Here is a 13,578-nt window from a genome sequence, read left to right as displayed (position 1 = left end):
AGAATCTAATGTGGAAAAGTTTTCATTTTCTACACTAGGAATTGAAAGGATACAGAAGAAATATGTATTTTATTAACATGAACTCACAATCCAGTTGTAAACACTATGTTTATGTGTAGAAATGGATGGACAGATCACAGATGGCTTTATGGAAGAAAGGTTTCCAGAAATAATGAGAGAAGGACAGTTTTTAAAATGTCAAATGTAACAGAAATTCTGGAGATATTAAGCATAAAATCTTAGGCAAATGATGAAAGCGTTATATTTCAACTGAAAGGAAAGATTATAGCAAGAAATGTGTGGTGGGAAAATGCAGTTAAAAGAGATGATTCCTTCAATTTCGTAGTGAATTGCAGCAATGGCTAAAGAGTATTCAGTCTACTTGGAGGGGTAGCTGTTTCATATTTATTTTCCTTGACAAATGACATTTATGTATATTTAAAGGAAAAATGGAACTGGAGTGTAGAAAGAGACTAAAGAGCTAGATATTTCAACAATTAAAAGGGAACAAATGAGATACTAGAAAGAAAATCAGAGATATATTGGTGTTACAAAAATGGTTTCCATCTTAGGATGTAGGACCTAAAGTAATTCAGGGTTGGAGGTTGTAAAAGAAATTTGAAGATAGTTGAAAAGGTTTGGGACAGTCATTCAAGCCTCAGGACATAAAGTTAATGAAAAGGAACATAGAAAGACTAAATTTTCATTCACTACCCATTGAGTTAGATAATCATTTCCAAAGCAAAATAAGAAGCTGTTAAGACACTACCAAAGGACTCAGAGTATACCTGCAGTACAATGTCCCTGGAAGAGCCTATCTATGGAACATATGTAGGAAAAAGGTAAATAGATTTGCTTGTAGGTGATGATGCTAAATTAGAGCACTTAGTGTGATTTAACTTTCTTATAGCATTATTAACATTCAATTGAATGCTTTATAAAAAAAACTGTTTAGAAGAAATAGCATTCACAATTGCTGCAGATTTAGCTTCATGCATTTGCTAGTTTATCATGCTGCAAAAAGTATTATAAAAACAATCTTTCATTAAAGCCAAGGCCTGTGGATATATCTCTTCATAAACATACCCTTAGAATTAGTTTCATTTAGAAATAACCTTTAAAAAATATCTTAATATGCTGTGTTGTATTCAAATTCTTAAATTATACAGTTAGAATAATTTATGATGAAGAAACTTCCCAATATTCTGGGATTATTGAATAGGATAAGGGAAGAAGTGCCTTGGAGACACCAGTAAAATGGTTAATATATATATATATATTCCTTTAAATTCTCATTACCTCCCTCTTCTCCATGTAGCCTTGGAGCAAATGGCTACACAAGCGCCAGACATCTGGAAGAGGAGAGGTCAATGACAGACAATGGCTTTTATTTGCTTTTTGATTATAGTTACTCTTTCTGATACACGCCAGCCTAGTCTGAAAGAAGCCATTTTGTATATTCACCTCAGGCAAATATAAATAAATAAGAAATATACTTATTTGAGGATCTCATTCAGTTCTATTTCTGTCATTTTCAGTTTCCCACTTTTGTGAACATACTCTTAACAAGCATGGCCATTTGGGCAAACCCTAAGGGCAATTTGGACTCAGGCTTAGCTAGAGGGGGAGGGATCTTTAAAAAAAAAAAAGTTTAAGTGGAAATTTTTAGGTTAGTTCTAAGGGAACCAGTTTGTGTTGAGTAAGAAACATTACTTTCTTTTAATATTAACCAGGTTCAAGCAATTGTACTTCTCTCAGGTTGAAAATAAACATTGCTAAGGGACTCTATTGGAGAAGACACTTGAGAGTAGCTTGGACTGCAAGGAGATCCAACCAGTCCATTCTGAAGGAGATCAGCCCTCGGTGTTCTTTGGAAGCAATGATGCTGAAGCTGAAACTCCAATACTTTGGCCGCCTCACGCGAAGAGTTGACTTATTGGAAAAGACTCTAATGCTGGAAGGGATTTGGGGCAGTAGGAGAAGGGGATGACAGAGGATGAGATGGCTGGATGGCATCACAGACTCACTCGATGGACGTGAGTCTGAATGAGCTCTGGGAGATGGTGATAGACAGGGAGACCTGGCGTGCTGTGACTCATGGGGTCGCAAAGAGTTGGACACGACTGAGCAATTGAACTGAACTGAACTGAACAGTAATTTATTCAATCACACGTGGTTATTTGTTGAAATGTGGTTTCCCCTTAATTAATTCTTAGCCCTCCCACACTAAAGAATGATGGCACTATGGACTATGGCATTTGTTTTGTTTTCCTCTTTGAATGTCACTAGCTTCTCTATGAAATGTAATCTTTTAAAAGGGAGGTAGAAAAACTTGTCTATCTCTGTACTTTAAACCTCTGATTTGGAATCTAAAACTAGGCTGTTTGGTGAGGCCTCTGAAGTCATTTAAATGTAAACAACTGGGACAGTCATTGAGCAACTATAGGTCCTTTGATGTTTGAGTCTCTAGATCCTTTGATGTGTGAGCCTCTAAGACAAAGCATTCATTTAGATACTTCTTTCTTGGCTAATATGGGGCCCCCTCTTTTTTATTTTAAACAAATGCAGAAACCTTATATTTTTCACATTGAATTAAACTGAAAATAAAAGTCATTTTATAATCTAAATTTAAAAGTCTACATAGGTGAAGTTCAAGAGTTCAAGAGATTATTGAACTTTTTATGGAAACATTTGCAATAAATCCAAAGTTAATGAACATTTTGACACCATATATTTAAGGTTTATAGCTTCCTGAATTTAATATCCAACATCAAACGTATATATAAATGCAATGAACCAAAAACAAAGGGCATCACAGGACAGACCTAATCTCCATAGTATATGTTAACCATATTACATCAATCTAGGCATGGAGTGAAAGGGTTTGATAAAGAGTCTGTAGCATCATCAGAGTTGTCAGAGGTAAAATTTTCAAAAAATATTATTCTTCCAGAAGCATCTTAAAACATGAAACATATTCAGGGTAATTACTAAAACATACACATACATAAAAAACAATTTTTATATGAAAGAAGTATTTGTTATATGATTTCAAGTTTTTTTTTCTTTTTTAGAAGGTATTCTGGACAAATTGTCTGGATTCAAACCATATCTCTTCTACTTGTGAGCTCTATACTCTGGCAAGTCACTTAGGCTCTCTGTACCATGATTTCTTCATCTGTAAAAGAGTTTATAGGATTCATGTTAGGACTAAATTTGTAGTAGGTATAGAGACACAGATGTGGGAATAGAAGTATAGATATATACATATATGCACTCATATGTATGCACACATACTCGCATGCAATGCTTTGAACAGAGTAAGCACAATATTAGTGAGTTAATTTTATTGTGTTTATTTTGGTATAGAATGATGCTGGGAAAAATGACCAAATGCTCACAGCTGTCCCTTTTTTATCCTCTGCTTTTGAGGCAGGAGAGCAGTAGGCAGGGCACAACCATGAAAAGAATGACACAGTTGTTGAGAAAAACAGGATGCCACAAAAACTGGATGGAACCTTCTAGGTCCAAAATGGCGGAAGATTTCACTTCCAGGGGACCTCGAGCCTCATTGTATGTTCATTGTAATGCATTAGCATATGCTAAATGACATACCCACTGGCACCATGATAGCTTGGAGGCCAACAGTGAAAGACCCAAAAGTTGGTGGTATCCCAATTTTGGAAGTCTCTGCCCATTCCCAGAAATAGTTGGAATAATCCGCTTGTTAGCCTATGAAATTACCTAGCCCACAAAAACTAGCAAACTGTATCCCCCAGGGCCCTCTCACATTCTGAGATGGAAAAAATTTTGCCTATGGAGTGTGCATCTGCCTGAATAAATTGGCTTCTATTCTACTTGGACTCTCTCTTAGATCCTTGACTGTGCAAAGCCAAAGACCTTCTCTTGGGGGCCCATCCCAGGGACTTGCCTGAGACCTGGGATATGACCATTCTCTTGCTACCTCCTTCTCTTACAAGACTTTGTCTTGACTAAACTTTAGTCAAGCATCTCGCTTTCTTCCAGGTTCCAGAGCTCTGCTTGCTCCCAAGCAATGAGCAAGCACTAAAACTGTGGAATGCATCCCCTTTATAAGGGTCTCATGGGAATCAGCTGACCACAGCAAGACACGTTTTCTAGTGGATCCCACTGGTCACGTATCATGCTAATCCCGTTTCTTCTTTAAAAATTCTGTTTATTTCTGCTTACCCTTTTAAATTAAAATATAATACTTATAAATTTTTGTTGTTGTTGGATTTTAAGAACCTGCAGATTTCTGAGGTCAGACCCTTCTCTCTGTTCTGAATAAAATCTCTCCCTAAGTCCAATTTGCTTTGATTTGACCAAAAAAAAAATTTTTTCACTAAAACCATTTCCATTTCTCCTTATATTGAGATTATATTAATGTTTTAATATTCACAATTAAAATGTTTTAAGTTAAAATTTCAGGAGCCAGGTATTTTCTGAATTCACCCCAGACATTGTATACAAAGGCCTAATTTTTAAAAAATAAAAAATACTTTTCTATTTATAGAATAACTACACTAGATAAAATTTGCCATTCTGTTCTTCAAAATTCCAACTTATGAGTGAGGAAACAGTTCCATTTCTAAATTTATCAGATGATTGAGAATGTTGGAACACCTAAAATCTGTAGAGCTTCTCTCTTTCACTTTATATAGCTAGTAACTTTTCATTACCCTTGCTTCCTTCCTTTTAATTGTAGAACTCTTCTATGACCTTTTGACATCTGGGAGGAGTTAATTCTAAAAAAGTCATCATTGCAAGGTCACAGTGATAAGATAGTTCAGAAAGGCATTTGGAAGTTCAGAAAGTGAAAATTTTATAATGCTGATATTTTAGTTTATCTCTCAAACACTAATAAAAATACATTTTGACATTCTACTCAGGCACCATTTTCTGGTAATTCTCACACTTGATAAACCCATCCAGGGCTAACAGAGTATCTCGAGCATAGTCTAGACCATCCTTTGGTAAGTTATTTTTCAAAAACAAAATCTAGTCTTCCAAACTATAGGAGGATATTACAAAAAAAAAATCTTGCAAAAAAAAATCACATTTAACCTAGCATATGGTTACGGCAATGTTTTGGTTCCTAATATGAACAGCATTTGAGGCTTACTGATTTTAATTTCCAAAATGTCTTCCATCAGAAGCTTAAGGGAAACCTATTTCGTTCAATCTCAAAACGTGGTGAAGAAACCAAGACATAAATTTTAGGAAATAAATGACAGTGAATTATTTTTATTTTTAGTGGTAGTGCAGTCTAATCAGAGGTAATTAAAATTGAACAATATGTGTGACCTAGTTTATTTTTTTAATAGTAAAAAACTTCAAATTTTTCTAGAAAGCTAGACTGTTCATATATACGAGAGCAGAACTTAAAATTTTCACATTGAAGGAGGCAAAAATATACATGTAAAGTCTCTTCAAAAAAAATGTTGGGAAAACTAGACAACTACATGTAAAGGAATCAAACTGGACCAGTTTCTCACACCATATAGAAAAATAAACTCAAAATGGATTCAAGACTTAAATGTAAGACTTGAAACCATAAAACTCCTAGAAGAGAACATTGGCAGCATGCTGTTAACCATATTTGGGGGGGGGGGTGTCTGTTTCTCAAGGAAGGGAAACAAAAGCAAAAATTAAGCAAATGGGACTACATGAAACTCAAAAGTTTTTGCATAACAAAGGAAATCATCAATAAAATGAAAAGGCAACCTGTAGAAGGGGAGAACATATCTGCCAATGATATAACTGATAAATGGTTAATATCTAAAATGCACAAAGAACACTTACAACTCAACACAAGAAGACAACTTGATTAAAATGGGCAGAAGAACAGAAGAGACACTTTTTCAAAGACATACAAATGGTCAACAGAAGCCTGAGAAGATGCTTAACATCACTAAATCATCAGGGAACTTCAAATCACACCTGTCAGAATGGCTATCATTAACAGAAAACAAATAACAAATGTTGCTGAGGATTTATGGAAAAGGGGACCCTTTTGTGCACTGTTGGTGGGAATGTAATTGGTATAGATAACTGTGGAAAACATTATGAAGTTTGCTCAAAAATTTAAAATAGAACTGTCATATGATACAGCACTGCTGCTGCTAAGTCGTTTCAGTCATGTCCCACTCTGTGCGACCGCACAGCACAAAAACACTAAATCAGAAGGATGTATATATACACTCCAACTCTCATTGCAGCATTATTCACAATAACCAAGATATGGAAGACACTTAAGTGTCCATCAGTAGATGAATGGGTAAAGAAAATGTGGTATGTATGTATATATGTAATAGAACATTATTCAATCATTAAAAATCATGTTATTTTTGACAACATGGATGAATCAAGAAAGTATTTTGCTAAGTTAAATAAATTAGACAAGACAACAACTGCAGGATCTTATATGCAGAATCTAAAAACCAAAGCAAAACAAAAACAGACTCATAGCTATGGAGAACAAAAAAGTGGTTGGCAGAGGAGAGGGAAGTGAATGAAAATGGTAAAGAGGATCAAGAGATAGAAACCTCCACTTTTAAAACAGGTAAGTCATATGGATGTAATATACAGCATAAAGGATATAGTTAATAATATTGTGATAACTTATATGGTTGTATATGGTTCCTGGAGTTATCATGGTGGTGATCATTTCATAATGTATCAAAATGTCAAATCACGATGTAATATATCTGAAACTAACATAATATTGTACATCAACCACATTTCAATCAGAAAAAAAAATTCACATTGAAATATGACATTTTATTTTTATTATTTTTTTTGAAATATGACATTTAAAGCCCAGTTTCTCAGAGAACATCAATCTACTGATTTACCATTTTTATAGTGTTTTTTTCTGTGACCTTATCCAACATCATCATGCTTCATATTTACTAACTTTTGCTGTCACTGTTAATTGTGAACTGGCACCAACAAGGTCCCTTCTATTGCTAAAATTTATCATAAAATAACTATATTACCAGAACATTCACAAAGTGATGCTGTCATCAGCATGTTGTTTTGGCACATTGGGAGAAGAAAATGTTGGTGAAAAATACAATAAAATAAGCCTTGAAAATTGCTTCCAGGACTGTGTAAGTAATACAACATGTAGAGACAGCTCAGCTTGAAGCTCTTTTAAGGCAGAACTACAACATATGTCATCTTAAATACTTACAGTTTTAACTGCAGTTAGTAGCTACTGTAGCTTCAGAAATTTAAGAAAAAATAGTGCAACAAATTTTGAAGTCAATTTTCTTTGAAATTGGTATCTTACCTTTATTGTCCTTTTCCCCTCGGATTTCCACTGATTCAGGATAAAATGTAGGCAAAGGAAGCAAAGTAAAACAAAACAAAAACAAAAAATCAGTTTCAATTTGTTATTGCAAGTACATTTAAAAAATGTCAATATTTTCAGTGCAATAATACACAATTTTGGTTTTCTAGTGAAACTATTTTTATTTGTTGCATTCTTCAGTGGTTTCAGGAAAAATATATAACAACATTGTAAATATCATGCAACAATATGTAGAACAATATAAAACCTTCGACTGGCATCACAAATTGTTATATGCTTAGCTCACATAGGCATTAGCCAAGAAAAGACATCTTTCCAGTAAGATATTCTCTTATTATATCATTTATTTTCCATTCATTTTAAAATGGATGTGTTTTAATCTCGAGCATGAACACATTTCTTAAAAAAAAAAAATCTAAGTTGGTTGGAGATTCATGATTTAGAAGTAAACATAAATATCTATACAGTTTTGGATACTATCCCTAAATACATAAATGTTGATTTTTGTGGGTCTTAGGAACACCTTAATTCAATTTTATTCAACTAAATCCTTTTTGCAGCCACCCTGGTAAAATCGTTCTTTTTGCTTTTATTTAAGGCTTCAACCTCAGGAAATGCACAGTAAACTGATTTTGAAGACTCTGTAAGCATTTAGGCCATTTATCCCTTGAATTCATTCTCCTTTGTATGGGATGAATACATCACATGATAAAGTATCATGTATCTAACATTTTTAGCTAATTATGTTCCCCAAAGTCCTTTCTCCTAATATTTTATTACATTTTCCTATAATAGTTACAGTTGTGTAAATATTTCTTTGAGCATCACAGAAAATTGAGGATGAGATAGGGCTGAATTTGAAATAAGGGTATGTACAAAAAGTGATACAATAAGTATAGTAAGAGAATGAATGCTGTTGTACAGTGCTTTGATATGATTTCATATTTACTTGTTCATGACAAATATGTTCATGACAAATATGAAGTTGTTTTGATCTAAGAACAAAGTTTTTAAAAGTAATATTGTTTTGATAAGAGAGTTGAAGTTGTCATGTCAAAGTGTCATCAACATTTGCAACTGTTGATAAGTACTCAGTAGTAGTTCAGATACTAAGGGGCACTGCTGGGGTCTTATCAATCAAGAACAAATGAAGATGCAACTATGGCAAGGAGATATTAAGAGTACAAATATCCAGAGTCTATGAGAACCATCTGAAAGTGTTCAGTCCAGACAAGGTGACTCTTGCTGATCTAAATAGCTCTCTGACTTTGGAGTATTAACTCCTGCCTAGGAAGGTGGATCTCTGCTTAGCAGTGGTGAAAATCATGCAGTGGCCTAGAAGAAGGAGATTATCATGCTGGCCAGCGTTAATGCCTTCATTTTCTAGTGATATGCTCTAGTAACAAGGGACTTTCATCTTTGCACTAACAACTGAACATCAGTTCTCAGTTGGCTAAGCTCTCTCTTCCAAAAACCATCTCACAGAAATGTTAAGGAACTGTTGAAGGAAACCCACTGCTTTGGCCAGATGCAATGATAACCTCTTGCCTGAGTTGTCTTGAAACAGGAGGTCCTGATAAAGACTGTGATGCTGCCACTGAAAACTAACTGGGAGAATTTGGGAGGGGTCAAAGAAAGAGGCAGAAGATGATATGTCCTGCCAATCTCCCAGAAACCCTCACACTGGAATCTATCTTGGCTGAAAGATGCAAACATCACCAAGGAGGACCCTGAGTCAGATCAAATATGAGCCAAGAAAGATGATTAGTCAGCAACAACCCAGAAGCTAAGCACATTATCATAAAACCTGAGACTGCACACCATGTGGCAGAGCAGTCCTTCTGGTTTCTCTTACCCTCCTGCCCTCCACCCAAGAGCCCATTTACAATAAAGTCTTTTGCTTTGTCAGTACATGTGTCTCCTTGGACATTTTATTTCCAAATGTTAGACAGGAGTCCACTCTCATGCTCTGGAAAGGGGCCCCCTTCCTGCAACAGAAAAGTACACCTCAGATAAATTTGGACCTTATTCCTTTCATCGTGCCCTTCGTCTGGAAAAATAGTATAATTAACCTATCATTGGTTTGAAGTATGTTATTTCTTTATTGACTTATAAAGGGACATTATCTGTATGCTATTGGCTTGTGAAATTATAATTCCCAGAGTAGACATGTGATAAATAAAATATTAGCAAATATAATATTCTCTGAGCATAATTTGCCTTGAAACAAAACAAAGGCTCTATATTTTGTTATTCAATGACTTATTCTTTTTTTTTTTTTTTGAAATGACTTATTCTTATACCAAAAAGGGTATATCTATATCTATCTCTCTCTATATTTTTTCTTTCATTTTAATATAACTTAAGTTTGCAAAATTGATATTTGAGGCAGATATCCTGATATGGCCACAATTCTATTATATAAGGAAATCAAAGTGTGCTTTTTTTTTTCTTTCCTCTTTGGATAGTTATTTTTAGCCTTAAACATTCATATTGTTCTTATGTGTTATCAAATTCAGCCATCAATGGCTCTGTGTTAGAATTTCATTTGTCTTTGAAGGCATAGCCTGAGCATAATGCTTTGAATAATCTCTTTGAAGAAAAAGTCCTTGGATTTTAATGTATTTAAACAATTGATATTTACATCTCCCTTTATATGAGTGATAATTCTTAAATAACAGGTTAAAAATGTCAACTTTCCTACAGAAATAATACCTGTACAAAAAACACTCAAAACTTTATCCATATCTAAGAATATGACATTCATATCAATGTATGGCAAAACCACTACAATATTGTAAAGTAATTAGCCTCCAATTAAGATAAATAGATTTTAAAAAATAAAAATACCATTCTTTCCTTTATAGAACAACAATAGATCTTTCTATATTTGCTCCATTAGAATTTACTTTCAAGAACACAGTAGATTTTAGTTAGATGTTTCACCACTTATTACTGAGCAACTCAAAATCCTTAGCAAGACAAGTGAAAATATGAAAACATTAGTTATATCTATCTTGGTAAATTAGTGAATTATTGAAAAATTAATGATATTTAAGGCTAGTCAAATATTGAGAACACTTCTTTATCACTGTAGTGAAAAAAAGACAACTCCAGAGTATGTGTTTATTTAATTAAATTATACATTTTAATTAAAAGGAATAGCCTATGCTGTGCTACTTTTGCCCTTGTTTGAGAATTTCTATTGAGAAAAGCTCAAAATAGATCAAGTGGGAAATATTAAAATGATAGTTTTTGTATTTTTCTTACCACATAGACATAACACAATCTGTCACTATAAGTGGGGCATTCTCATGACAACTAGACAAGCATTAGAAATAAAAGAAAACACAGTAATATATTGGCATGCATGTGAATAGATTCACAAATTGATACCAGATTTGATGATAGAAACATTTTTAAAAAATCAATTCTGGAAGGGAAAACACATGCTGAATAGCAACTTCTATTTTGATGAGGACATGGATTTTTAATCATTTTATGTTTTTTAAAATAACCCCAAGAGATGAGTATTGAATCAACAAAATCACTGTCCAATCTAAATTAAATATAGTGAAGGAGGGAGAAAAGTTCACCAGTCTGAACTTTATAAGCTCAGAAATTTCTATAATATGCACTAATCAAGTAGTTTTCACACATTCTTATCAACCTCTAGGTGTGACTAAATTCTCTTACTACCAATAAACAAACATTTTCCTATTTTATCTAATTTTCAAGATTGATAGAGCTGGTTGACCCATTAAAAAGAGGAGCAAGATACAGAGCAGAAGAGAAGCAAGTTTGTTAATATCAGTGGAATGATCCAACTAGGAGATCAACCTCAAATTTTAGATAGCTCTCTTCTGTATCACATAGAATTAGTGTAGTAGAATATGGTGGCAAATAAGTCATCACAGTGAAGAGTTATTCAAGTATACACTGAGGCTGCAACTGTATTGGTACAATCAAAAGAAATAAGATCAAATGATTTTGGTATTCCTCAATATCTATGTTCTTTTGTATTTTAGCTTTATGTGTTTTCAGCCCGTGCATTCAGAACAAACACAGCAAGAACAAAGTATGAGGTCAATACAAGAAATGATCTCTAACCCAAAAGAATATGGCCTCCCTGCAGGTTCTCTGAGAAATTCTAATTCCTTCTTTTACCCATCTCCAGGTTTATCACTTCTCTTCCTTTGCTTATATGTGTACAGTACGGTTGTTACCTTCATTCTGCCTTCATGTATTGCTGTTGCTTGCAAAGCATATGTCCTCTTGAGTATAACTGTTAAGAATTTCTGATCACTAAGGCTAATGGTAGATGAAGTGTTAGTCACTCAGTCTTGTCAGACTCTTTGCAACCCCATGGACTGTAGCCTACCAGGCTCTTCTGTCCATGGGATTCTCCAGGCAAAAATACTGGAGTGGACAGCCACTCCCTTCTCCAAGGGATCTTCCCGACCCAGGGATCAAACTTGGGTCTCCCGCATTGCAGGCAGATACTTTACCATCTGAACCACCAGAGAAGCCCCAGTGATAGAGTAAAAGGCATAGGAACTAAAGTCAGAAGCCAAGGACACCACATCTCTGAACACAGGTAACAGAAAGAGGAAGAAATATGTTAGAGAACAAAGACACCAGAGCTTATCCTTAATTACTACCCTGCCTGCTGATTAAGAAAGAAATAGAACAATATGTGTACAGAGACAATGCATTTAATAAGAAGATAGATTTTAAAAGGTAATTACAATGATCACTCAATAAATCATCAACCATCATTAATTTTTTTAACTGAATTATAGTTGGCTTACAATGTTGTGTTAGTTTCTGCTGTACAGCAAAGTGATTCAGTCATGCATTCATATATATCTACTCTTTTTTTACTCTACCTTTATAGGTTATTACAAAATATTGAGTATAGTTCCCTGTATTATACAGTAGGTTATTTGTTTTACATATAGTACTCTGTATATGATAATCCCAAATTCTTAATTTGTCTCTCCCCTTTTTCCCCTTTGGTAACTGTACATTTGCTTTATATGTCTATGTATCTATTTCTATTTTGTATATAAATTCATGGGCTTCCCTGGTGGTTCAGTTGGTAAGGAATCTTCCTGCAATGCAGAAGACCCAGGTTCGATCCATAGGTCAGGAAGATCCCCTGGAGAAGGAAATAGCAACTCATTCCAATATTATTCCCTGGGAGTTCTCATGGACAGAGGAGCCTGGTGGGCTATAGTCCATGGGGTCACAAGAGTCAGACATGACTTAGGGACTAAACCACCACCACCATATAAGTTCATTTGTATCATTTAATTTTTTTAAATTCTATATATAAGAAATATTGTATGATATTTGCCTTTCTCTCCCTGGCTTACATCACTTAGTATGATAATCTCTATGTCCATCCAACTGTGACTCAGTTTTTGTCAGATGGATCAGGTGCAATAGCAAATTGAGATGTTCACTGTGGTCAAAAATAACAAAAAACACTCCTGATGACACGAGCAGGACTTTGATTGTAACTTTTCTGAATTGCATAGTCAAAATGAAAGCATTTATGACTGTATACACAGAGTAGATATAGAATAAATATTTGTCTAACAAATGGCCAAAACTGGGTGAGAAGTTTAAAAAAAAATTCTTTATGGTGCATGTGTGTTTATAATATAACAAATTAGAAGCCTAAGGAATCAGGTGTAATATTAATACTATACCAGGTAAACTTACCCCTCCCCCTAATATACACTTTAAAAATATCAGAATGTGGAGTATAATTTTTACTTGGTTTTAATCTCCATGTAACTACCAGGCCTAGTTTAACTTTTTGTAGTAGGCTGGTACATGTGACATTGTATTTCAGAAATTTATTCAATTATCAACTTAGAGTGTTGTTGGGTTCAGGGGAAAGATAATGGTGAATCTAATAAAAATAATAAACTTAAATGTACTCAACATGGTTACTATTTTCTTTCTAAAATATAAATCACCATTTCAAAAGAACACATTTATGAGAATGTATCTAGGTATTTTTATTGCCTTATTCTCTTTTATTCTAAATTTGAGAATTGATATAAAAGTTGTATACATAGTGTCAACTCAGGACAGCAAAAAAGACACAGATGTGTATAGCGGACTTTTGGACTCAGAGGGAGAGGGAGAGGGTGTGATGATTTGGGAGAATGGCATTGAAACATGTATAATATCATGTAAGAATCGAAATGCCAGTCTATGTCTGATGC

General features: G+C 34.2%; 1 protein-coding gene across 1 annotated transcript in view; it reads right to left on the bottom strand.

Annotated features, from left to right (window-relative positions):
* Nucleotides 1-2,733: 2,733 nt before the first annotated feature.
* The window catches only part of LOC120882494 (protocadherin-11 X-linked), a 355,093-nt gene continuing 344,248 nt past the window's right edge, over nucleotides 2,734-13,578 (bottom strand). The window contains exons 4-5 of the mRNA XM_040266506.1: nucleotides 7,316-7,345; nucleotides 2,734-3,178 (exon numbers count right to left, since the gene is read on the bottom strand). Coding sequence (XP_040122440.1) covers nucleotides 3,146-3,178; nucleotides 7,316-7,345 — 63 coding nt within the window. The 3' untranslated portion in view covers nucleotides 2,734-3,145. The remainder of the gene's footprint in view (nucleotides 3,179-7,315; nucleotides 7,346-13,578) is intronic.

Source organism: Oryx dammah, unplaced genomic scaffold (assembly GCF_014754425.2).
Source record: "Oryx dammah isolate SB20612 unplaced genomic scaffold, SCBI_Odam_1.1 HiC_scaffold_23, whole genome shotgun sequence".
Classification (NCBI taxonomy): Eukaryota; Metazoa; Chordata; class Mammalia; order Artiodactyla; family Bovidae; genus Oryx; species Oryx dammah.
The sequence above is the reverse complement of the archived record's forward strand: the minus strand, read 5'-3'. Positions and strand labels throughout refer to the sequence as shown.